This window comes from Coregonus lavaretus (assembly GCF_964263955.1).
Source record: "Coregonus lavaretus genome assembly, contig: HAP1_SCAFFOLD_4419, whole genome shotgun sequence".
NCBI classification, from domain to species: domain Eukaryota; kingdom Metazoa; phylum Chordata; class Actinopteri; order Salmoniformes; family Salmonidae; genus Coregonus; species Coregonus lavaretus.
The window spans coordinates 22,137-49,760 of record NW_028158333.1 but is presented as its reverse complement, the minus strand read 5'-3'; the positions used below and the strand labels follow the sequence as shown (position 1 = coordinate 49,760).

General features: G+C 44.7%; 1 protein-coding gene across 1 annotated transcript; it reads left to right on the top strand.

Moving 5' to 3' along the window:
• LOC311124116 (rho GTPase-activating protein 17-like) lies at positions 1 to 27,621 on the top strand (the record flags this gene model as incomplete). The annotated part of the gene is made up of 11 exons (XM_084198324.1): positions 1 to 128; positions 9,103 to 9,214; positions 9,338 to 9,419; positions 9,893 to 9,973; positions 14,043 to 14,156; positions 14,508 to 14,599; positions 14,825 to 14,975; positions 15,520 to 15,786; positions 16,635 to 16,807; positions 21,674 to 22,234; positions 25,824 to 27,621. Coding segments are annotated over 11 exons (1,913 nt in total), but the record flags the coding sequence as incomplete, so codon positions are not given.
• Positions 27,622 to 27,624: the final 3 nt, after the last annotated feature.

The following is a 27,624-nucleotide window of genomic DNA, read 5'->3' as shown; positions in this document are numbered from 1 at the left end:
ACTCGTGGACGGAGAAGCCAGCGTTTGGGACGGGGCTGGAGGAGCATCTGAAGAGGAGTAGCAGAGAGATCGCTCTGCCCTTAGAGGCCTGTGTCATGATGCTTCTGGAGACTGGCATGAAGGAGGAGGTAGGGAGAGAGGGATGGAGGGAAGCATTGGAGGGAGGGGGAGCAAGGGAGAAAAGGAGGGTGATCATAGTAAGTTGAGGACAAATAAAAGTAAATATGGATGGGTGAATTAAATAATACAAGGATGAATTAAATTAAATGAACCCATGCAAAAACTTTTTGTGGAAAGTGGACCCAAACGCGAAACATAAAATGCACTTAAAACCATTTAAATTTAATCGAAAATGTAATCTAAGTAATCCCCAAAAGTAATGATTTATCATGAGGGCTATAAACAATAACTAGTAATGCTGCATACTCAAAGAAAGGTTCAAATCTCACCTTTCTGGAAAAAATGTTATAAATTGCTGCAGTGTCGTCACTTTTGAGGACACAAGCTCAAGTACACAGTATAAATATAATGAAAATATTAAATATTTTATATGATATATTTCCTGTATGAATAAGGCTTGAATTGACTTATATTTTTTCTAAATATAGTATAATCAATTTATAAAACAACTAACTATAACATGTCACCTTCCTTATAACTGTAAAATACATATTTGTAAGAGAAAATTAGCATTTTTTCTAAAGGTCTCTCTTCATCAAAATGAACGTCTCACAGAGCTCTAGCTTGGCTCGTTAGGAACTCGCCTTTCATCTCATATTAATCTTGTCCGTCTATGACCGTGTTTTTTGTTTAAAATCTATGAATTATTTTAGATTACTGGCTATAAATCTATCCATGCATGTGCTACAGCGACAAATCCATTCTCTCCTACTGCGTTACGATGTAAGGATTCCAGACATATGCGTTGTTAGTGGCTGTGACGTAGGGTTCAGCCAGAAGCTGGACAGTCGAATGAAATGGTAGGCGGGACATCACATCTTCAAGTGCTGTTAGATTTCACATCCTGCTTCACAGAGGCAGAAGAGACAGACTCTTGTGTCTGTGAGAATCAGGGCTACCGCTCAATGCAAGCCATTTCGATCTATGGTGTCCACATATAAGTGAAAATGTCAGTCGGAACCAGTACCAGAACCACACGGGGCCCCAAAACAGGGGACTTTACATCTAAGAGGTTTAAGAGCTGGTCATAAACATATTTGATCCCATACATTTTGAAATGTTTACAGACATGAAGAGATGGGCAGAAAACATTCAAATCTGCTGCGACGTTCTCAGAGTTCTTTCCACTTGTAAGAAATGCTATTAAGTCCAGAATTTGTGGGTGGAGCTTTCATCACATTCCCAGTGGGTCAGAAGTATACATACACTCAATTAGTATTTGGTAGCATTGCCTTTAAATTGTTTAACTTGGGTCAGACGTTTCGGGTAGCCTTCCACAAGCTTCCCACAATAAGTTGGGTGAATTTTGGCCCATTCCTCCTGACAGAGCTGGAGTAACTGAGTCAGGTTTGTAGGTCTCCTTGCTCGCACACACTTTTTCAGTTCTGCCCACAAATGTTCTATAGGATTGAGGTCAGGGCTTTGTGATGGCCACTCCAATACGTTGACTTTGTTGTCCTTAAGCCATTTTGCCACGACTTTGGAAGTATGCTTGGAGTCATTGTCCATTTGGAAGACCCATTTGCGACCAAGCTTTAACTTCCTGACTGATGTCTTGAGATGTTGCTTCAATATATCCACATCATTTTCCTTCCTCATGATGCCATCTATTTTGTGAAGTGCACCAGTCCCTCCTGCAGCAAAGCACCCCCACAGCATGATGCTGCCACCCCCGTGCTTCACGGTTGGGATGGTGGTCTTCGGCTTGCAAGCATCCCCATTTTTCCTCCAAACATAACGATGGTCATTATGGCCAAACAGTTCTATTTTATGTTTCATCAGACCAGAGGACATTTCTCCAAAAAGTATGATCTTTGTCCCCATGTGCAGTTGCAAACCGTAGTCTGGCTTTTTTATGGCATTTTTGGAGCAGTGGCTTCTTCCTTGCTGAGCGACCTTTCAGGTTATGTCAATATAGGACTTGTTTTACTGTGGATACTTTTGTACCTGTTTCCTCCAGCATCTTCACAAGGTCCTTTGCTGCTGTTCTGGGATTGATTTGCACTTTTCGCACCAAAGTACGTTCATCTCTAGGAGACAGAACGCGTCTCCTTCCTGAGCGGTATGATGGCTGCGTGGTCCCATGGTGTTTATACTTGCATACTATTGTTTGTACAGATGAACGTGGTACCTTCAGGTGTTTGGAAATTGCTCCCAAGGATGAACCAGACTTGTGGAGGTCTACAATTTTTTTCTGAGGTCTTGGCTGATTTCTTTAGATTTTCCCATGATGTCAAGCAAAGAGGCACTGAGTTTGAAGGTAGGCCTTGAAATACATCCACAGGTACACCTCCAATTGACTCAAATGATGTCAATTAGCCTATCAGAAGCTTCTAAAGCCATGACATCATTTTCTGGAATTTTCCAAGCTGTTTAAAGGCACAGTCAACTTAGTGTACAGTGGCCACTCCAGGACCTTAATGTGCTTCTTCTTGAGCCACTCCTTTGTTGCCTTGGCCGTGTGTTTTGGGTCATTGTCATGCTGGAATACCCATCCACGACCCATTTTCAATGCCCTGGCTGAGGGAAGGTGGTTCTCACCCAAGATTTGACAGTACATGGCACCGTCCATCGTCCCTTTGATGCAGTGTGGTTGTCCTGTCCCCTTAGCAGAATAACACCCCCAAAGCATAAAGTTTCCACCTCCATGTTTGACGGTGGGGATGGTGTTCTTGGGGTCATAGGCAGCATTCCTCCTCCTCCAAACACGGCGAGTTGAGTTGATGCCAAATAACTCGATTTTGGTCTCATCTGACCACCACACTTCCACCCAGTTCTCCTCTGAATCATTCAGATGTTCATTGGCAAACTTCAGACGGGCCTGTATATTTGCTTTCTTGAGCAGGGGGACCTTGCGGGCGCTGCAGGATTTCAGTCCTTCACGGCGTAGTGTGTTACCAATTGTTTTCTTGGTGACTATGGTCCCAGCTGCCTTGAGATCATTGACAAGATCCTCCCGTGTAGTTCTGGGCTGATTCCTCACCGTTCTCATGATCATTGCAACTCCACGAGGTGAGATCTTGCATGGAGCCCCAGGCTGAGGGAGATTGACAGATCTTTTGTGTTTCTTCCATTTGCGAATAATCGCACCAACTGTTGTCACCTTCTCACCAAGCTGCTTGGCGATGGTCTTGTAGCCCATTCCAGCCTTGTGTAGGTCTACAATCTTGTCCCTGACATCCTTGGAGAGCTCTTTGGTCTTGGCCATGGTGGAGAGTTTGGAATCTGATTGATTGCTTCTGTGGACAGGTGTCTTTTTATACAGGTAACAAGCTGAGATTAAGAGCACTCCCTTTAAGAGTGTGCTCCTAATCTCAGCTCGTTACCGGTATAAAAGACACCTGGGAGCCAGAAATCTTTCTGATTGAGAGGGGGTCAAATACTTATTTCCCTCATTAAAATGCAAATCAATTTATAACATTTTTGACATGCGTTTTTTTGTTGTTATTCTGTCTCTCACTGTTCAAATAAACCTACCATTAAAATTATAGACTGATCATGTCTTTGTCAGTGGACAAACATACAAAATCAGCAGGGGATCAAATACTTTTTTCCCTCACTGTATGTAAACTCCTGACCCACTGGAATTGTGATACAGTGAATTATATGTGAAATAATCTTTCTGTAAACAATTGTTGGAAAAATTACTTGTGTCATGCACAAAGTAGATGTCCTAACCGACTTGCCAAAATATAGTTTAACAAGAAATGTGTGGAGTGGTTGAAAAACGAGTTTTAATGACTCCAACCTAAGTGTATGTAAACTTCCGACTTCAACTGTACTTTTAATCCGTCTCTCTGCATATTTCTAGACATGGTACAGTGGGGAAAAAAAGTATTTAGTCAGCCACCAATTGTGCAAGTTCTCCCACTTAAAAAGATGAGAGAGGCCTGTAATTTTCATCATAGGTACACGTCAACTATGACAGACAAAATGAGATTTTTTTTCTCTCAGAAAATCACATTTGTAGGATTTTTAATGAATGTATTTGCAAATTATGGTGGAAAATAAGTATTTGGTCAATAACTAAAGTTTCTCAAAACTTTGTTATATACCCTTTGTTGGCAATGACACAGGTCAAACGTTTTCTGTAAGTCTTCACAAGGTTTTCACACACTGTTGCTGGTATTTTAGCCCATTCCTCCATGCAGATCTCCTCTAGAGCAGTGATGTTTTGGGGCTGTCGCTGGGCAACATGGACTTTCAACTCCCTCCAAAGATTTTCTATGGGGTTGAGATCTGGAGACTGGCTAGGCCACTCCAGGACCTTGAAATGCTTCTTACGAAGCCACTCCTTCGTTGCCCGGGCGGTGTGTTTGGGATCATTGTCATGCTGAAAGACCCAGCCACGTTTCATCTTCAATGCCCTTGCTGATGGAAGGAGGTTTTAACTCAAAATCTCACGATACATGGCCCCATTAATTCTTTCCTTTACACGGATCAGTCGTCCTGGTCCCTTTGCAGAAAAACAGCCCCAAAGCATGATGTTTCCACCCCCATGCTTCACAGTAGGTATGGTGTTCTTTGGATGCAACTCAGCATTCTTTGTCCTCCAAACATGACGAGTTGAGTTTTTACCAATAAGTTCTATTTTGGTTTCATCTGACCATATGACATTCTCCCAATCCTCTTCTGGATCATCCAAATGCACTCTAGCAAACTTCAGACGGGCCTGGACATGTACTGGCTTAAGCAGGGGGACACGTCTGGCACTGCAGGATTTGAGTCCCTGGCGGCGTAGTGTGTTACTGATGGTAGGCTTTGTTACTTTGGTCCCAGCTCTCTGCAGGTCATTCACTAGGTCCCCCCGTGTGGTTCTGGGATTTTTGCTCACCGTTCTTGTGATCATTTTGACCCCACGGGGTGAGATCTTGCGTGGAGCCCCAGATCGAGGGAGATTATCAGTGTTCTTGTATGTCTTCCATTTCCTAATAATTGCTCCCACAGTTGATTTCTTCAAACCAAGCTGCTTACCTATTGCAGATTCAGTCTTCCCAGCCTGGTGCAGGTCTACAATTTTGTTTCTGGTGTCCTTTGACAGCTCTTTGGTCTTGGCCATAGTGGAGTTTGGAGTGTGACTGTTTGAGGTTGTGGACAGGTGTCTTTTATACTGATAACAAGTTCAAACAGGTGCCATTAATACAGGTAACGAGTGGAGGACAGAGGAGCCTCTTAAATAAGAAGTTACAGGTCTGTGAGAGCCAGAAATCTTGCTTGTTTGTAGATGACCAAATACTTATTTTCCACCATAATTTGCAAATAAATTCATTAAAAATCCTACAATGTGTTTTTCTGGAGAAAAAAAAATCTCATTTTGTCTGTCATAGTTGACGTGTACCTATGATGAAAATTACAGGCCTCTCTCATCTTTTTAAGTGGGAGAACTTGCACAATTGGTGGCTGACTAAATACTTTTTTTCCCCACTGTATATGGGGGTGTAGTGAGATACCCAATGGGCTGGACAATTCTCTTCTCACCACTCATCTTGAAAAAACGTATACTAAAAATCCGCCCTCATTAACACAATGGAAAAATTTATTTTTGAAATAGCATGGTTGACTGAGAAACACATTGGTACAATTTTGAGGCCAAGTGGCAAACAATAATGCAGGCACTAGGGATGGGGCTGTGAGCATGCGTGTCTGGGCAGAGGAGATGTAGTCATTGTTTGTCTGTGTGTAAGTTGTTGTTCGTATGTATAAGTGTGTACAGTGCATTCAGAAAGTATTCAGACCCCTGGACTTTTTCCACATTTTGTTACATTACAGTCCTATTATAAAATGTATTAAATAAATCCCTTATCAATCTACACACAATACAGTGGCTTGCAAAAGTACAGCAATCTTTAAGTCATACCACAGATTCTAAATTGGATTGAGGTCTGGGCTTTGACTAGGCCAATCCAAGGCATTTAAATGTTTCCCCTTAAACCACTCAAGTGTTGCTTTAGCAGTATGCTTAGGGTCATTGTCCTGCTGGAAGGTCCCAGTCTCAAATCTCTGGAAGACTGACACAGGTTTCCCTCAAATTTCCCTGTATTTAGCGCCATCCATCATTCCTTCAATTCTGACCAGTTTCCCAGTCCCTGCCAATGGAAAAACATCCCAACAGCATGATGCTGCCACCACCATGGCTTTTGGCGAACACCAAACTGAATTGATTTTTTTTTAAACGTGTTTGCTTTTTTTTGTTCTTTAAGCAATGGCTTTTTTCTGGCCACTCTTCCGTAAAGCCCAGCTCTGTGGAGTGTACGGCCTAAAGTGGTCCTATGGAGAGATACTCCAATCTCCGCTGTGGACCTTTGCAGCTCTTTCAGGGATATCTTTGGTCTCTTTGTTGCCTCTCTGATTAATGCCCTCCTTGCCTGGTCCGTGAGTTTTGGTGGGCGGCCCTCTCTTGGCAGGTTTGTTGTGGTTCCATATTTTTTCCATTTTTTAATAATGGATTTAATGGTGCTCCGTGGGATGTTCAAAGTTAATTATATTTTTTTATAACCCAACACTGATCTGTACTTCTCCACAACTTTGTCCCTTACCTGTTTGGAGAGCTCCTTGGTCTTCATGGTGCCGCTTGCTTGGTGGTGCCCCTTGCTTAGTGGTGTTGCAGACTCTGGGGCCTTTCAGAACAGGTGTATATATACTGAGATCATGTGACAGATCATGTGACACTTAGATTGCACACAGGTGGACTTTATTTAACTAATTATGTGACTTCTGTAGGTAATTGGTTGCACCAGATCATATTTAGGGGCTTCATAGCAAATGCACGCACCACTTTTCCGTAATTTATTTTTTTGAATATTTTGAAACAAGTTATTTTTTTCAATTCACTTCACCAATTTTGACTATTTTGTGTATGTCCATTACATGAAATCCAAATAAAAATCTATTTAAATTACAGGTTGTAATGCAACAAAATAGGAAAAATACCAAGGGGGATGAATATTTTTGCAAGGCACTGTACCCCATAATGACAAAGCGAAAACAGGTTTTTAGAAAATGTTGATAATTTATTAAATAAATAAAAAATTAAAACATATTTACATAAGTATTCAGACCCTTTGCTATGAGACTCGAAATTGAGCTCAGGTGCATCCTGTTTCCATTGATCATCCTTGAGATGTTTCTACAGCTTAATTGGAGTCCCCCTGTGGTAAATTCAATTGATTGGACATGATTTGGAAAGGCACACACCTGTCTATATAAGGTTCCACAGTTGACGGTGCATGTCAGAGAAAAAACCAAGCCATGAGGTTGAAGGAATTGTCCGTAGAGCTCCGAGACAGGATTGTGTCGAGGCACAGATCTGGGGAAGGGTACCAAAACATTTCTGCAGCATTGAAGGTCCCCAAGATCACAGTGGTATGTCAGATTTCACCTAGATAGTTTGTGTTTATAGTTCTGTCCTTGAGCTGTTCTAGTCTATTAATGTTCTGTGTTATGTCATGTTTCATGTTATGTGTGGACCCCAGGAAGAGTAGCTGCTGCTTTTGCAACAGCTAATGGGGATCCTAATAAAATACCCCAAAAAAGTGGCCTCCATCATTCTTAAATGGAAGAAGTTTGGAACCACCAAGACTCTCCTATAGCTGGCCGCCCGGCCAAACTGAGCAATTGGGGGAGAAGGGCCTTGGTCAGGGAGGTGACCAAGAACCCGATGGTCACTCTGACAGAGCTCCAGTTCCTCTGTGGAGATGGGAGAACCTTTCAGAAGGACAACCATCTCTGCAGCACTCCACCTATCAGGCATTTATGGTAGAGTGGCCTGACGGAAGCCACTCCTCAGTAAAAGGCACATGACAGCCCACTTGGAGTTTGCCAAAAGGCACCTAAAGGACTCTCAGACCATGAGAAACAAGATTCTCTGGTCTGATGAAACCAAGGTTCAACTCTTTACGCCTGAATTTAAATTTTTTACATTTAAATTTTTAGTCATTTAGCAGACACTCTTATCCAGAGCGACTTACAGTTAGTGAGTGCATACATTATTTTTTAATTTTTCATACTGGCCCCCCCGTGACAAGCGTCACGTCTGGAGGAAACCTGGCACCATCCCTACGGTGAAGCATGGTGGTGACAGCATCATGCTGTGGGGATGTTTTTCAGCGGCAGGGACTGGGAGACTATTCAGGATCGAGGGAAAGATGAACGTAGCAAAGTACAGAGAGATCGTTGATGAAAACCTGCTCCAGAGCGCTCAGGACCTCAGACTGGGGCAAAGGTTCACCTTCCAACAGGACAAAAACCCTAAGCACACAGCCAAGACAACGCAGGAGTGGTTTCGGGACAAGTCTTTGAATGTCCTTGAGTGGCTCAGCCAGAGCCTGGACTTGAACCCGATCGAACATCTCTGGAGACACCTGAAAATAGCTGTGCAGCAACGCTCCCCACCCAACCTGACAGAGCTTGAGAGGATCTGCAGAGAAGAATGGGAGAAACTCCCCAAATACAGGTGTGCCAAGCTTGTAGTGTCATACCTAAGAAGACTTGAGGCTGTAATCGCTGCCAAATGTGCTTAAACAAAGTACTGAGTAAAGGGTCTGAATACTTACGTAAATGTGTTATTTCGTTTTTTTATTTGTAATACATTTGCTAATATTTCTAAAAACCTGTTTTTGCTTCGTCATTATGGGGTATTGTGTGTAGATTGTTGAGGGGGAAGGAAAGTTTAATCAATTTTAGAATAAGGCTGTAACGTAACAAAATGTGGAAAAAGTCAAGGGGTCTGAATAATTTCCCAAATGCACTGTATCTGGAGTAAAAAAATAAATATATATTATTACAAAACTAAATGTCAGAATTATAGCATAATTGCTGATTTATTATCACTGCTATGCGTGTTGTTTGCTGGCACGGTTCTAGAATCCAACAGAAAGTAGATGTCTCCTGTGTGTCATCCATCCTGTCTGTGTGTTGTACCAGGGCCTCTTCAGGATCGCAGCAGGGACCTCCAAACTGAAGAAGCTCAAGGCTGCTCTGGACTGTTCCACCTCACAGCTGGAGGAGTTCTACTCGGACCCCCACGCTGTCGCTGGTACGGTCCTAACCCCCACTCACATATTATCAATGTTTTATACATGTTTCAGAAAGTGTTTTCAAGTAATGTAACTGAAATGTTTGTCAGACCATTGCTCACATAACTGTCCTTTCATTCCAGGAGCCCTGAAGTCTTACCTGAGAGAACTGCCTGAACCTCTGATGAGCTTCCAGCTTTACGATGAGTGGATTCAGGCGTCTAGGTAAGCCACCACCACACACCGCATTCAATAGCAGACATCCATTCAATTCAGGCTCCCGAGTGGCGCTACGAACTAAGGCACTGCATCGCAGCCGGCCGCAACCGGGAGAACCATGAGGCGGTGCACAATTGGCCCAGCGACTTCGGTCGCCAGCTGTACGGTGTTTCCTCTGACACATTGGTGCGGCTGGCTTCCGGATTAAGCGAGCAGTGTGTCAAGAAGCAGTGCGGCTTGGCGGGGTCATGTTTCGGAGGACGCATGGCTCTCGACCTTCGCCTCTCCCGAGTCCGTACGGGAGTTGCAGCGATGGGACAAGACTGTAACTTCCAATTTGGATATCCCGAAATTGGGGAGAAAAAGGGGTTTAAAAATTTTTACTAAAGGAGAAGTTGTAGAAATGAAAAGTCAAAAAGGAGTGAAATTATGGCAACCATGAAACAGGTCTGTGATTGTCCCTCTGTGTCTCTCCCCAGTGTTTCAGAGCCAGACAAGCGTCTGCAGGCCCTCTGGGTTGTGTGTGATCAACTACCAAAGAACAACAAAGCCAACCTAAGGTGGGTTACAGATTTTTTTTATTTTACCTTTATTTAACTAGGTAAGCCAGTTGAGAACAAGTTCTCATTTACAACGGCGACCTGGCCAAGATAAAGCAAAGCAGTGCAATAAAAACAACAACACAGAGTTACATATGGGGTAAACGAAACAAAAAGTCAAAAATACAACAGAAAATATATATACAGTGTGTGTGAATGTAGTAAATTATGAAGGTAAGGCAATAAATAGGCCCATAGTTACAATTTCGTATTAACACTGGAATGATGTGCAAAAGATTATGTGCAAATAGAGATACTGGGGTGCAAATGAGCAAAATAAATAACAATATGGGGATGAGGTAGTTGGATGGGCTAATTTCAGAATGGCTGTGTGCAGGTGCAGTGATCGGTAAGCTGCTCTGACAACTGAGGCTTAAAGTTAGTGAGGGAGATAAGAGTCTCCAGCTTCAGAGAATTTTGCCAGTTCGTTCCAGTCATTGGCAGCAGAGAACTGGAAGGAATGGCGTCCAAAGGAGGTGTTGGCTTTGGGGATGACCAGTGAGATATACCTGCTGGAGCGCAGACTACAGGTGGGTGTTGCTATGGTGACCAGTGAGCTAAGATAAGACAGGGATTTGCCTAGCAGTGATTTATAGATGACCTGGAGCCAGTGGGTTTGGCGACGAATATGTAGTGAGGGCCAGCCAACGAGCGTACAGGTCACAATGGTGGGTAGTATATGGGGCTTTGGTGACAAAACGGATGGCACTGTGATAGACTACATCCAATTTGCTGAGTAGAGTGTTGGAGGCTATTTTGTAAATGACATCGCCGAAGTCAAGGATCAGTAGGATAGTCAGTTTTACGAGGGCATGAATGAAGGAGGCTTTGTTGCGAAATAGGAAGCCGATTCTAGATCTAACTTTTGATTGGAGATGCTTAATGTGAGTCTGGAAGGAGAGTTTACAGTCTAACCAGACACCTAGGTATTTGTAGTTGTCCACATACTCTAGGTCAGACCCGCCGAGAGTAGTGATTCTAGTTGGGTGGGCGGGTGCAAGCAGCGTTCGGTTTGAAGAGCATGCATTTAGTTTTACTAGTGTTTAAGAGCAGTTGGAGGCTACGGAAGGAGTGTTGTATGGCGTTGAAGCTTGTTTGGAGGTTTGTTAACACAGTGTCCAATGAAGGGCCAGATGTATACAAAATGGTGTCGTCCGCATAGAGGTGGATCCGAGCGTCACCAGCAGCAAGAGCGACATCATTGATATACACAGAGAATAGAGTCAGCCCGAGAATTGAACCCTGTGGCACCCCCATAGATACTGCCAGAGGTCCAGACAACAGGCCCTCCGATTTGACACATTGAACTCTATCTGAAAAGTAGTTGGTGAACCAGGCGAGGCAGTCATTTGACAAACCAAGGATATTTAGTCTGCCAATAAGAATGCGGTGATTGACAGAGTCGAAAGCCTTGGCCAGGTCGATGAAGACGGCTGCGCAGTACTGTCTTTTATCGATATGGTTATAATATCGTTTAGGACCTTGAGCGTGGCTGAGGTGCACCCATGACCAGCTCGGAAACCGGATTGCATAACGGAGAAGGTACGGTGGGATTCGAAATGGTCGGTGATCTGTTTGTTAACTTGGCTTTCAAAAACTTTCGAAAGGCAGGGCAGGATGGATATAGGTCTGTAACAGTTTGGATCTAGAGTGTCACCCCCTTTGAAGAGGGGGATGACCGCGGCAGCTTTCCAATCTCTGGGGATCTCAGACGTTATGAAAGAGAGATTGAACAGGCTAGTAAATGGCGGCTAATTTTAGAAAGAAAGGGTCCAGATTGTCTAGCCCAGCTGATTTGTAGGGGTCCAGATTTTTTAGCTCTTTCAGAACATCAGCTGTCTGAATTTGTGTAAAGGAGAAGCGGGGGGGGCATGGGCAAGTTGCAGCGGAGGGTGCAGAGCTGGTGGCCGGGGTAGTGGGAGCCAGGTGAAAAGCAATGCCAGCCGTAGCAAAATGCTTGTTGAAATTCTCGATTATTGTAGATTTATCGGTGGTGACAGTGTTTCCTAGCCTCAGTGCAGCTGGGAGGAGGTGCTCTTATTCTCCATGGACTTTACAGTGTCCCAAAACTTTTTGGAGTTAGTGCTACAGGATGCAAATTTCTGTTTGAAAAAGCTAGCCTTTGCTTTCCTAACTGATTGTGTATATTGGTTCCTGACTTCCCTGAAAAGTTGCATATCAGGGGCTATATCTGTTCTTAGTTCTGAATTTTTTGAATGGGGCATGCTTATTTAAGATTGAGAGGAAAGCACTTTTAAAGAACAACCAGGCATCCTCTACTGACGGAATGAGGTCAATGTCCATCCAGGATACCTAGGCCAGGTCAATTAGAAAGGCCTGCTCGCTAAAGTGTTTTAGGGAGCGTTTGACAGTGATGAGGGGTAGTCGTTTGACCGCGGACCCATTACGGACGCAGGCAATAAGGCAGTGATCGCTGAGATCCTGGTTGAAGGTGCATTTAGAGGGTAAATTTGTCAGGATGATATCTATGAGGGTGCCCATGTTTACAGATTTCGGGTTGTACCTGGTAGGTTCGTTGATAATTTGTGTGAGATTGAGGGCATCTAGTTTAGATTGTAGGTTGGCCGGGGTGTTAAGCATATCACAGTTTAGGTCACCAAGCAGTACGAACCCTGAGGATAGATGGGGGGCAATCAGTTCACATATGGTGTCCAGGGCACAGCTCGGGGCTGAGGGGGGTCTGTAGCAAGCGGCAACAGTGAGAGACTTATTTCTGGAAAGGTGGATTTTTAGAAGTAGAAGCTCAAACTGTTTGAGCACAGACCTGGATAGTATGATAGAGCTCTGCAGGCTATCTCTACAGTAGATTGCAACCCCACCCCCTTTGACAGTTCTATCGAGACGGAAAATGTTGTAGTTGGGGATGGACATTTCTGAATTTTTGGTGGCCTTCCTAAGCCAGGATTCAGGGTTGGCGGAGTGTGCTAACGCAGTGAATAACTCAAACTTAGGGAGGAGGCTTCTGATGTTAACGTGCAAGAAACCAAGGCTTTTACGGTTACAGAAGTCAACAAATGATAACGCCTGGGGAGTAGGAGTGATACTGGGGGCTATAGGGGTTAACCTCTACATCACCAGAGGAACAGAGGAGGAGTAGAATAAGGATACGGCTAAAGGCTTTAAGAACTGGTCTTCTAGTGCGTTGGGTACAGAGAACAAAAGGGCAAATTTCCGGGCATTGTAGAATAGATTCAGGGCATTATGTACAGACAAGGATATGGAAGGATATGAGTACAGTGGAGGTAAACCTAAGCGTTGGGTAACGATGAAAGAGATAGCATCACTGGAGGCACCGATTTGAGTCGGTCTCCGCGTGTATGGGGGGTGGGACAAAGGAGCTGTCTAAGGCAGGTTGAGCTGGGCTGGGGGCTCTACAGTGAAATAGTACAATAAGAAATAACCGAAACAGCAATAAGCAAGGCATATTGACATGGGAGAGAGGCATAAAGCAATCACAGGTGTTATTCGAGAGAGCTAAGACAACAGCTGGTAATGGAAAAGTTTGGGCTGAGACTAAACATAAACAGGATGCGGTACCGTATAAAGGAACAGTCCAGCAGGCATCAGCTGTATAGCTGAGTTATCATAAGGTCCGGTGAACAGCAATAGGAGAGTTCGGAGGTAGGTCGGGGACTGCTACAGCACTGGCGAGCAAGAGGCTCGGCTTGCTTGTGCTAGCGGGCCGGGGCTAGCAGATGGCTCTTCGTGGTCGACGTCGTAACGGGAAGCCTGTTGAAACCACATCAGACAATTTTGTCGGCAAACCAGTCGTGTTGGATTGGCGGGGCTCCGTGTCAACACTAGGAGGTCCCGTCCGGTTGACAGAGAGGTAGATAGCCAGAAGATGGGCCTGGCACGAGGCTAGCTCAAGGCTAACTGGTGCTTGCTAAGGGGCAATGGTAATTAGCCAACGACGATGGACTGGTGTGTAGTATGAAGATATGTTACCCTTTTTCTTAACAGCTAATGTTTGTCTTACCTGTGCCTGTCTCTGTGTCCTGTGTTGTAGGTATCTGGTGAAGTTCCTGTCCAAGCTGGCTCAGGACAGTGAGGTCAACAAGATGACCCCTAGCAACATCGCCATTGTACTGGGACCAAACATGCTGTGGGCCAAAACGGAGGGGTGAGAAAGAAGGAGAGAAAGGGGGAGAGAGGGGAGGAGAGATGGGGAGTACTCACTATTCAAACTGAAAAACTAAAGTTTGTGTTCACAAGTTGGTGTCATAATCCGGGTGTCCAAGTTGTGTAGTGTTTGTCTATAACAGGGGTGTCAAACTCATTCCATGGAGGGCCTAGTGTCTGCTGGTTTTTGTTTTTTCCTTTCAATTAAGACCTAGACAACCAGGTGAGGGGAGTTCCTTACTAATTAGTTACCTTAATTCATCAATCAAGTACAAGGTAGGAGCGAAAACCTGCAGACACTCGGCCCTCCGTGGAATGAGTTTGACACCATGTCTGCTCTGTGTGCCTGCAGCACTCTAGCTGAGATGGCTGCTGCTACCTCTGTTCACGTGGTGACCATCATAGAACCCATCATACAACACGCTGACTGGTTCTTCCCTGAAGGTGTGTACATATGACCTTTGACCCTTCCGCTTTGACTGGGTCCTCAGGAGGGAGGCCCTTGGTCTCCTCCTGTTTACAGGGTCATGAACAATGAAAACTGGAAAGTCATCATATTTCTTTTTGGTATAAATCTGATTCCTAGGTTACTCAAAAAGATGGATCTGGGTTTTTTTCTTAAATGGCCCCTAAAGGAATTTTACCCGCCTGTTCTCCCCGTGTGCACAGATGTGGAGTTTAATGTATCAGGGATGTTCGCCATGCCCACACCTCCTTCCAACCACATCAACCACTCTATGGAGTACGACTGTTCCACCATCGAGAGGAAGAGGCCTGGTAGCATGGTGGGACCAGAGAACGATACCCTTCGCAAGGACAGGTAACCACCAATAGCTGCACTCCATCACTAGTAGGGTGGGGTGAAAGGTCATAGACTGGTCCTGTACCTGCCAGTGCCCCTAGCTAAGGATATCATGCTAATTAAATCAAAATGATTTTCACTTTTATAATGCAATAATAATTAATTTACACTTTGAATGTTTGGTTTGATTGGTAGCTTTGCTGATTATCACTACTTACATGGGGGGCTTTTTTAAGCGTATTTCTGGATATTTAGTGCTATAGGCGTATTTGTGGCTTTAGACTACAAATCTACTTAACATCCCTTTGTTTGGTGTGGACTACCTCTCGCTCTTTCTCTCTCGCTCTCACGCTCTCGCTCTCTCTCTCATTCTCTCTCGCTCTCGTTCTCTCGCTCGCGCTCTCGTTCTCGCTCGCTCTCTCGTTCTCGCGCTCGCGCTCTCACTTGCTCTCTCGCTCGCTCTCTCTCTCTCTCTCTGGGACTTGGTGATTTCTGTTCTGTGGGTGTCTTTCTCAACATGGCTCTGCCGTCTGTCTCTCTGTCGTCTCCCCTCTCTCTGTAGTTCTGCTAACAAACTGTCGGACCATAACACCATCCCCCGTAGAGGCAGCAACACTTTAGGTAGAAAGCAGCATGTTTCACCTGCCTTCCAGCCCCCCTTACCCCCGGTGGAGGCCCCAGGGCCTGGGCAGGTCACGGGGTGCGTGGCCGAGCTCCAGGCCCTGCCGGGGGGCATGGCATTGGAGGGCTGCCAGCCTAGCCTGGCAATGGGTATGGCTGCCCTGGTGGCAGCGCAGCAGCTTCTAGCTACTACCGCGGAGGGTCTCAGGTAAGGGCGTGGGTGTGTAGTGCACTGGGGAGCACAGACACGCATGCCACTCCACTGCATGATAAAAAAAAAAACTTTTGTATGCAACTTTTGATGATGATTTGTTGATAAGGTGTGTGTGCACTGTTTATGGTGATGTCACATTCTAATTCAGAAAATCTATTGCAAACATATTTTATTGAGTGGAAAATGACTGGTATGGGTACCACCATGTTTAGCTAACATTCCACTTCCTGTACTCTGTCATATGCCAAAGTTTAGCATGACAGGAGTGGAATGCTAGCTAAACAGACTGGTACCCATACTAGAAAATGACTACAGAGCATAGAACGTGTGTGACAATCCCACTCACTCACTTCTTTCTGACTCATGTTTTCCTCACACTGTCTAACTGCATTTTCCTCAAACTACTAACAAATAATCATTATAATAACACTGTGGGTACATCTCAGTTCAGACCACTGGCTCTGTTCAACAATGGCTGCTGTGAGCCAGCCATCCTCTGAGGGCCCTCACTCCTCTGCTCTCACACTAGAACACATGGATCAGCAGAAAACTGTTGGACAAAGCTCTGTCCTCTGAAATGTTGTTTGGCCATTAGTTCTGTCCTCTCATTGAGCTTATGTAACTTTTTGAAGGATGTTTTTGAATCCGTTTATGAAAGGATTCTATTCAATGTTAGTTCCAGACTGTTCTATTGGTCAGAATATAGAAGGTAAACCAAAGAAACAGCCCAGTGCAGGACAAAAAGCTCACTCAACATGCATTATATTTCATGGTGGACATTTTCATAGCTCTACACTAATATCTGAGTGCTGTACTTACAATGATGACCTCTGTTTGTTAAGCAACCCAAAGCGTGACCCCACCTCCACCCAGACCCTCCATCAGTGGAACGGTTCAGGAGGGGGCCACCCGGGCACGGCCAGCCCAGCAGGAGGTGGAGGAGCTGGGGGACAGCTGGGAGTGGGAGGCCCTGGGACTGGATCCATGGGGCCCAGTCCACACATGATGCGCAGAGGTGAAACACTCACTCCTTAAAAGAATTCAGCTCACCTTTATTAGGTTGTTCAACATTTATTATTTATAGCTACAGTACCAGTCAAAAGTTTGGACACACCTACTCATTCAAGGGTTTTTCTTTATTTTTACTATTTTCTAAATTGTAGAATCATAGTGAAGACTATGAAATAACACATATGGAATCATGTAGTAACCAAAAAAGTGTTAAACAAATCAAAATATATTTTAGATTCTTCAAAGTAGGTACCCTTTGCCTTGATGACAGCTTTGCACACTCTTGGCATTCCCTCAACCAGCTTAATGAGGAATGCTTTTCCAACAGTCTTGAAGGAGTTCCCACATATGCTGAGCACTTGTTGGCTGCTTTTCCTTCACTCTGCGGTCCAACTCATCCCAAACCATCTCAATTGGGTTGAGAACGGGTGATTGTGGAGGCCAGGTCATCTGATGCCGCACTCCATAATTTACATTACATTTACGTCATTTAGCAGACGCTCTTATCCAGAGCGACTTACAAATTGGTGCATTCACCTTATAGCCAGTGGGATAACCACTTTACAATATTTTTTTTTTTTTTTGTGGGGTAAGGGGGGGTAGAAGGATTACTTTATCCTATCCCAGGTATTCCTTAAAGAGGTGGGGTTTCAAGTGTCTCCGGAAGGTGGTGAGTGACTCCGCTGTCCTGGCGTCGTGAGGGAGCTTGTTCCACCATTGGGGTGCCAGAGCAGCGAACAGTTTTGACTGGGCTGAGCGGGAACTGTGCTTCCACAGAGGTAGGGGGGCCAGCAGGCCAGAGGTGGATGAACGCAATGCCCTCGTTTGGGTGTAGGGACATCAGAGCCTGAAGGTACGGAGGTGCCGTTCCCCTCACAGCTCCGTAGGCAAGCACCATGGTCTTGTAGCAGATGCGAGCTTCAACTGGAAGCCAGTGGAGTGTGCGGAGGAGCGGGGTGACGTGAGAGAACTTGGGAAGGTTGAACACCAGACAGGCTGCAGACATGCAGAGATGCGATTCGCCACCTGGTTATCAGAAGGGGGAAAGGAGAAGATTAGTTGTGTGTCGTCTGCATAGCAATGATAGGAGAGGCCATGTGAGGATATGACAGAGCCAAGTGACTTGGTGTATAGCGAGAATAGGAGAGGGCCTAGAACTGAGCCCTGGGGGACACCAGTGGTGAGAGCACGTGGTGCGGAGACAGATTCTCGCCACGCCACTTGGTAGGAGCGACCGGTCAGGTAGGACGCAATCCAAGAGTGAGCCGCGCCGGAGATGCCCAACTCGGAGAGGGTGGAGAGGAGGATCTGATGGTTCACAGTATCAAAGGCAGCAGACAGGTCTAGAAGGACAAGAGCAGAGGAGAGAGAGTTAGCTTTAGCAGTGCGGAGAGCCTCCGTGACACAGAGAAGAGCAGTCTCAGTTGAATGACCAGTCTTGAAACCTGACTGGTTTGGATCAAGAAGGTCATTCTGAGAGAGATAGCAAGAGAGTTGGCTAAAGACGGCACACTCAAGAGTTTTGGAGAGAAAAGAAAGAAGGGATACTGGTCTGTAGTTGTTGACATCAGAGGGATCGAGTGTTGGTTTTTTGAGAAGGGGTGCAACTCTCGCTCTCTTGAAGACGGAAGGGACATGAGTTGATGAGCGAGGTGAGGTAAGGGAGAAGGTCACCGGAGATGGTCTGGAGAAGAGAGGAGGGGATAGGGTCAAGCGGGCAGGTTGTTGGGCGGCCGGCCCTCACAAGTCGCAAGATTTTATCTGGAGAGAGAGGGGAGAAAGAAGTCAAAGCATAGGGTAGGGCAGTGTGAGCAGGACCAGCAGTGTCATTTGACTTAACAAACGAGGATCGGATGTCGTCAACCTTCTTTTCAAAATGGTTGACGAAGATGCCAGGTCCGCAGGGAGTCTAGTTTTCCTCCCTTTCTGCATCCTTTGACTCTATGTCCCCTATCCTCCCGGCCGGCTCGGTCCTCCCCTCCTTCTTGGTCAAATAGCCCTTACACAGCCTGGAGGTGTGTTGGGTCATTGTCCTGTTGAAAAACAAATGATAGTCCGACTAAGCGCAAACCAGATGGGATGGCGTATCGCTGCAGATATAGCCCTTGGTTCACCCCAGACTTGACTGCCCTTGACCAGCACAAAAACATCCTGTGGCGTACTGCATTAGCATCGAACAGCCCCCGCGATATGCAACTTTTCAGGGAAGTCAGGAACCAATATACACAATCAGTTAGGAAAGCGAAGGCTACCTTTTTCAAACAGAAATGTGCATCCTGTAGCACAGGAAGTTTTGGGACACTGTAAAGTCCATGGAGAATAAGAGCACCTCCTCCCAGCTGCCCACTGCACTGAGGCTAGGAAACACTGTCACTACCGATAAAGCATTTTGCTCTGGCTGGCCATTCTTTCCACCTGGCTACCCCTACCCCGACCACCAGCTCTGCACCCTCCGCTGCAACTTGCCCATGACCTAGAATATGTGGACAACTACAAATACCTAGGTGTCTGGTTAGACCATAAACTCTCCTTCCAGACTCACATTAAGCATCTCCAATCCAAAGTTAAATCTAGAATCGGCTTCCTATTTCGCAACAAAGCCTCCTTCACTCATGCTGCCAAACATGCCCTCGTAAAACTGACTATCCTACTGATCCTTGACTTCGGCGATGTCATTTACAAAATAGCTTCCAACACTCTACTCAGCAAATTGGATGTAGTCTATCACAGTGCCATCCGTTTTGTCACCAAAGCCCCATATACTACCCACCATTGTGACCTGTACGCTATTGTTGGCTGGCCCTCACTACATATTCGTCGCCAAACCCACTGGCTCCAGCTCATCTATAAATTACTGCTAGGCAAATCCCTGCCTTATCTTAGCTCATTGGTCACCATAGCAATACCCACCCGTAGTATGCGCTCCAGCAAGTATATCTCACTGGTCATCCCCAAAGCCAACACCTCCTTTGGCCACCATTCCTTCCAGTTCTCTGCTGCCAATGACTGGAACGAACTGCAAAAATCTCTGAAGCTGGAGACTCTTATCTCCCTCACTAACTTTAAGCATAAGTTGTAAGAGCAGCTTACCGATCACTGCACCTGTACACAGCCCATCTGTGATTAGCCCACCCAACTACCTCATCCCCAAATTGTTATTTATTTTGCTAATTTGCACCCCAGTATCTGTTTGCACATCATCTTCTGCACATCTATCATTCCAGTGTTAATACTACATTGTAATTATTTTGCACTATGGCCTATTTATTGCCTTACCTCCATAACTTACTACATTTGCACACACTGTATATATATTTTCTGTTGTGTTATTGACTGTACATTTTGTTTATCCCATATGTAACTCTGTGTTGTTGTTGTTTTTATCGCACTGCTTTGCTTTATCTTGGCCAGGTCGCAGTTGTAAATGAGAACTTGTTCTCAACTGGTTTACCTGGTTAAATAAAGGTTAAAAAAAAAGAAAGAACATGCGGAGATCATCCGTTCACCTACTCTGCGTCTCACAAAGACACGGCGGTTGGAACCCAAAATCTCAACTTTGGACCCATCAGACCAAAGGCCATATTTACACCGGTCTAATGTCCATTGCTCGTGTTTCTTGGCCCAAGCAAGTCTCTTCTTCTTATTGGTGTCCTTTAGTAGTGGCTTCTTTGCAGCAATTCGACCATGAAGGCCTGATTAACGCAGTCTCCTCTGAACAGTTGATGTTGAGATGTCTGTTACTTGAACTCTGTGAAGCATTTATTTGGGCTGCTGAGGTGCAGTTAACTCTAATGAACTTATCCTCTGCAGCAGAGGTAACTCTGGGTCTTCCTTTCCTGTGGCGATCCTTGTGAGAGCCAGTTTCATCACAGCGCTTTATGGTTTTTGCGACTGCACTTGAAGAAACTTTAAAAGTTCTTGACATTTTCCGGATTTACTGACCTTCATGTCTTAAAGTAATGATGGACTCTCATTTCTCTTTGCTTATTTGAGCTGTTCTTGCCATAATATGAACTTGGTATTTTACCAAAAAGGGCTATCTTCAGTATACCACCCTTACCTTGTCACAACACAACTGATTGTCTCAAACCCATTAAGAAGGAAATAAATTCCACAAATGTACTTTTAACAAGGCACAACTGTTAATTGAAATGCATTCCAGGTGACTACCTCATGAAGCTGGTTGAGAGAATGTGAAGAGTGTGCAAAGCTGTCATCAAGGCAAATGGTACCTACTTTGAAGAATCTCAAATATAAAATATATTTTGATTTGTTTAACACTTTTTTGGTTACTACATGATTCCATATGTGTTATTTCATAGTCTTCACTATGATTCTACAATGTAGAAAATAGTACAAATAAAGAAAACCCTTGAATGAGTAGGTGTGTCCAAACTTTTGACTGGTACTGTGTAATGTATATGGTATCATGAGGAAATTTGAATAAAGAAGCTGTTCTGTTCTTTTTCATTAGTAAGCCTCTTATTACAAGGTAATGTGCACTAGTAGTTATAGTGTTACATTTGACATAGATTTAAAAGCATGCTACACTGGATGCCTAACTTTTGCAGAGTGTGAGACCTATTCATTTGAATGAAACCTGGGTGTAAGCAACGCGGTTCCGTGAGAGGCGCTGGTTCTATTTTTAAGAATTGAACGCCTCATGCCCAAGAACACTACATAAAGTATTTTGGGCTCTGCTCGGGCTGGCTATATTTACGGGTCCAGTGTAGCAGCTAGAAACCCACTGTTTTTTTGACACCCCAGTGTAGCTCTCCGCTGTTAGACATAGACGTGCAATTTCAGGTAGCTTCAAATATATGTAGACATAAGATATATTCTGAAGTCCACCTCTCTCTCCACTATCCAGGTACAAAGAAGCTAGCCCCTGCCCCTCCCAAGCCGTCCAACCCCCCTTCAGGCCAGCCCATTAACCCCACCAACCACCACCCCTCCTCAGGCCAGGGGCAGTCCCTCAGCCCCTCTCCCAGACCCCTCTCCTCCTCAAGCCACTCCCCTACCTCCCCCACCCTGCCCACACCCCAGCCCTCCACCACCCCTCGCCGCCACTCCAACAACCAGCCCCCCATCCAGGCCCCCAACCACCCACCCCCACAGCCCCCCACACCCTCACAGGTCAGCCCCCCGTCCCAACCCAGGGCCCTCAGCCAGCCCACAGGAGACCACCCGGGGGAGGAATACTCTCCTACAGACACCCCCACCCCGCCTGACACACCTCCACCCTCCACCGTCCCCCAGGACATACCCGGTGCACATCCTGCCTCCACCTCGCCCTTCCAGTCAGGCTCCCTCCCCCGGCCACGCCCCGTCCCCAAACCAAGAAACAGGCCCAACATTCCTCCGCCCCCTCAGCCCCCCACACAGGGAAATGATACCAATGGGATCTGCAGCACAGCCTACAAAATCATGGGTGAGTCCAGTCAAGTGATGCTTTATTGTCCCATGAAGGGAGATTAATTTGGTTGTTGGCAACACGTCACAGAAGGACATTAACAACTAATTCTAAAAACAGACATAGAACTGACACACTATATATACAGTGGGGAGAACAAGTATTTGATACACTGCCGATTTTGCAGGTTTTCCTACTTACAAAGCATGTAGAGGTCTGTAATTTTTATCATAGGTACACTTCGGAATCAGGTGCAGTTAATACAGGTAATGAGTGGAGAACAGGAGGGCTTCTTAAAGAAAAACTAACAGGTCTGTGAAAGCCGGAATTCTTACTGGTTGGTAGGTGATCAAATACTTATGTCATGCAATAAAATGCAAATTAATTACTTAAAAATCATACAATGTGATTTTCTGGATTTTTGTTTTAGATTCCATCTCTCACAGTTGAAGTGTACCTATGATAAAAATTACAGACCTCTACATGCTTTGTAAGAAGGAAAACCTGCAAAATCGGCAGTGTATCAAATACTTGTTCTCCCCACTGTATAAAGTATGTGGACACCCCTTCAAATTAATGGATTCGGCTATTTCAGCCACACCGTTGCTGACAGGTGTATAAAATCGAGCACACAGCCATGCAATCTCCATAGACAAACATTGGCAGTAGAATGGCCCATCCCGAAGAACTCAGTGACTTTCAATGTGGCACCGTCATAGGATGCCACCTTTCCAACAAGTCAGTCAAATTTCTGCCCTGCTAGAGCTGCCCCGGACAACTGTAAGTGCTCTTATTGTGAAGTGGAAACGTCTAGGAGCAACAATGGCTCAGCCGCAAAGTGGTAGGCCACACAAGCTCACAGAAGGGGACCGTATCGCGTAATAATCGTCTGTCCTCAGTTGCAACACTCACTACAACGTTCCAAACTGCCTCTGGAAGCAACATCAGCACCAGAACTGTTCGTCGGGAGCTTAATGAAATGGGTTTCCATGGCCAAGCAGCCGCACACAAGCCTAAGATCACCATGCGCAATGCTAAGCGTTGGCTGGAGTGGTGTAGAGCTCGCGCCGCCATTGGACTCTGGAGCAGTGGAAGTGAGTTCTCTGGAGTGATGAATCACGCTTCACCATCTGGTAGTCCAACGGACAAATCTGGGTTTGGCGGATGCAAGGAGAACGCTACCTGCCCCAATGCATAGTGCCAACTGTAAAGTTTGGTGGAGGAGGAATAATGGTATTGGGCTGTTTTTCATGGTTGGGGCTAGGCCTCTTAGTTCCAGTGAAGGGAAATCTTAACGCTACAGCATACAATGACATTATAGACGATTCTGTGCTTCCAACTTTGTGGCGACAGTTTGGAGAAGGTTTTTTCCTGTTTCAGCAGGACAATGCCCCCGTGCACAAAGCGAGGTCCATACAGAAATGGTTTGTCGAGATCGGTGTGGAAGAACTTGACTGGCCTGCACAGAGCCCTGACCTCAACCCCATCGAATACCTTTGGGATGAATTGGAAGGCTGACTGCGAGCCAGGCCTAATCGCCCAACATCAGTGTCCGACCTCCCTAATGCACTTGTGGTTGAATGGAAGGAAGTTCCCGCAGCAATGTTCCAACATCTAGTGGAAAGCCTTCCCAGAAGAGAGGAGACTGTTGTAGCAGCAAAGGGGGGACCAACTCCTTATTAATGCCCATGATTTTGGAAAGAGATGATTTTGGAATGAGATATTTGACGATGCAGGTGTCTACGTACTTTGGTCATGTAGTGTATAACAACAATCCCTTTCAGTTTATAGTATTGGTTCAGTACTGCCTTCTCACTTGTGTATTTTCCTCTAGTGTTGAAAGTACATTGACAATGTTTTATCTCTAAAAGTCCTGTGTCCACAGGTTAAGGAGCATCTATGAAAGAGGTTTGTCAGGACTTGTATTCTGCAGCTGCTGCACGTCATCTGTTTCTGCATTACTCCATTACCACAACATACTTTTAGAAACCTACCACTTGTGCCTGCTTTTCCAATAGATGTTTTATCATCGTTCTCAATGGTCATGAATCATCATGACTTTCAACCTTCATTATTAAATCATTTAAATGTCAGTAACATTTTGATGTAGGGTTTGCAAAGGACATCTCTAATTGGTTTGTCTGTAAATTATGAGAGGATACCAGAAACTGAAAACTGATTTGATTCATGGAATTGGCAGAATATTAACTTTTTTTTATTTGATTCTGTCAGTATGTCTTTTGCAAACCCTTCAATTGCATTTGCTCTCCCTCTGGAAATGTACTTTTTTTTCAATGAATTTATTTTGTTAAGTCATTGTTCATCTTGATTAGAAGACTCTGAAGTGGACACCCTCCTTGTCTTGGCCTGTACTATTGTACATAAATAAACAACATCAGAATATCATTATAGTATGATCAGACCATTTAGGGTAAAAGTACTGCATCCCTATGGTCTAGAGCTGGGTGATATGGACAAAAATACATATCGCCATAAATTGCCTGAATTGATGCGATAGCGATAAATAGAACGATATGTTTAAAACATTATTGTGCACCACCGTTTTTTTATATGATCCTTTTTAAACTACTAATACTAGTTTGACGGTTGTAGCCATCAATTGGCCCATTAACAGTTACCCAGATTAGCAAAGGTATTTCATTTCAAACTTAATTTCTCTAGTACAGGCAATTTATCGTAATGAACGATATCAGCAAAATGCCTGTGATAACTGATCGGTATGGTCGGTGTCGATTTAGTTTTCGGTTTATCTTCCCAGCTCTACTATAGCCTGTCTTGTCTTGGTGTTTTAGTGTGGCAACCCAACCGCATCAGGTTTTAGTGTGGCAACCCAACCGCATCAGGTTTTAGTGTGGCAACCCAACCGCATCAGGTTTTAGTGTGGCAACCCAACCGCATCAGGTTTTAGTGTGGCAACCCAACCGCATCAGGTTTTAGTGTTCCGGTATGCATGGGACAGGATTGTGTTTAGAAGGTGCATGCAGAATAGTGATGACAGCAGCAATGTGGTTTTCAAAAGTGAAATGGCTGCTTTATATTCCTTTATGATGGAACGTGGATAGCATCAGCATTACTCTGTTCAAAAATAAATCTGTGGTCTCGGCATCCTCTCTGAAATGCTGGCACTTAACGCTACTTGATGATTCACTGCTATTTTCTTTTTTTGATCTTGAAGCCAATGGAAAATGTTCAATAATGGTAGTAGATTGCATAGGTTGACGTCACTGTTTGGATGTCAGGTCCTTCAGATTGAGGATGTGACAGTCTGTACTGGAGGTTGAATTAGCATTTTGCTTGTCTCTCTTTATGCACATCAACCATGCTTGCCAAAACGTACTAACATTGAACACATATTTTCAAGTCACTTTTTGATGATTTTAAAATCAACTATTTAGTTTTCCCCTTCAGGAATTTCTATTAATTGAATTCTTAGTACTTTTACTTTGTTAATCCACGATATTTAGCTAAAGTATGATTCAGTGTCTGATTTGATACAATCACTCAACAAACTACTACAGCTAAAGACTTAACAGTAACTCCTCAGTCAGCTGGAGCAGTAACATTTCACTCTCTCTGTCCTGTCCAGACCCAGTGCTGTCTCTCAAAGGGTTGACCCGAGCCTTCGTCCCTGAGTTTGCTGTGGACCAGCAGCCAGTGACCACCCCCTCCATGGCCCCCATGACGCCCGTGCCCCAGCCCAAAGACTCAGACCTGGACACAGAAAGTACCGTCCTATAATGAAGAGGACTGGGCTTGGCTCTCTGTCCCCTCTCCATCTCCTCTCCAGGTGTGGGTAGAAGTTGACCCTAACCACAGGTCCAGGGTCAGATATTAGTTTCATCCCCTAATGGATAACTGTACGACTAGGGGTAGGGAGATCTGGTCCTAGATCTGTGGTTAGTGGTAACTTCTACCTCAGGCTCCCCTCAGATCACCACACCTCTGCTGTTCTCTGCCAACTCCACCTCCGTGTCCACCACACACTAACTTACCCACCATCATCACCCCATTGGTCCGCTCCACCTCAGCCCTTTTACAGCTACTACTATATACAATCAACTCGACCACCCTAGGGGGACTACAGAACAGAACAGCCTTGATTAAAGCTTTGTAAAAACAAATTGGGATGAATAAATAGAGAGTTTGGAATGGAAACGGTATGTATTTGCATGGGATGTTGCACCTGAAGGGACTGGTAGTATTGAGTGGGTTTGTTAACAGTGGACAGACAGACTTTGATATTGGTGTGAGGTGTTTTGTTGTTGATTATGATGATGGCCTTAGAACTGAAGAATACTATTTGTAAATGTAAAGCACAGGAAATGTGGGTAAAAGTAGAAACCAGAACAAAAAAAATGTGTAGCTTGTGACTGCAGGTTTCCAGTCGTCTCAAACACTTTGACCTTTTTATCCTTCGCTCTATGTATTTATTTCCAAAAACGCATTCCCTGTGGCTTGAGTTAAAAATCATGCAGTTTTCTGAATCATGCCTTACTGGTTCCATAACTCGTTGTAGCAGTATTAGGTCTATAGACTGTGTATATGCTGTACGTCTTGGCTTGTAGGTGCCTTCCTAACCTTCTGTGTTTACGCTGATGTTGGGGCATTGAAGTGACAGTTTCCTGTATAAGTGAATGTTGGAAAGGACGGTTTAAGCGCTTATACTATAGCTACTTTGTCATCTGTCTAGGGAATCACTTCAACAGTTGATATTGAACCAAGTCTAAACCCCACAAGCGCTTGCTTTCCAGTGAACAGGTTTCTATATGGAAGATCATTCTGCTATCTTTCCCACGGAGCTGGGTTTTACACATAAACCGATGTAATAACCTAGTAGTGAGGTGGTGTTGGATTCACTAGACCAGAAAAGCTTCAATATCATTAATTTTTTATACGTATTGCTTTTCCTTTACTATAGTGCAGGGTTGTGCTCCTAGAGAACAGAACCTGAATGGTACCAACAAAAGGGCACATTTCTGGATGCTTCAGTTGCCCTGAACACGTTCAGTAATTGTACTGCTTTTCAGAGACGATCATCATCCATGTAGTCTTACTGAGAGACGATCATCATCCATGTAGTCTTACTGAGAGACGATCATCATCCATGTAGTCTTACTGAGAGACGATCATCATCCATATAGTTTTACTGAGATTCCCCCCTCTCTTCTCCTTTAACTTGCTGCCTTATCCTTCTGCAGAAAGAGCACCTTGTTTCGAGGCTCTGAAAGACTAACAAATGCCATTAAACTAGAAATGTTAAAGCTGCATTTTGAGCTCAGCTAGTTTTGTATGCAGACTGTTGAGCTTAAACAAGAAATAAATACAATGTCAAATGAATGCTTGGTTATACTCTCTGTCCGAATAAAATAAAGTATATGAAGAAAAAG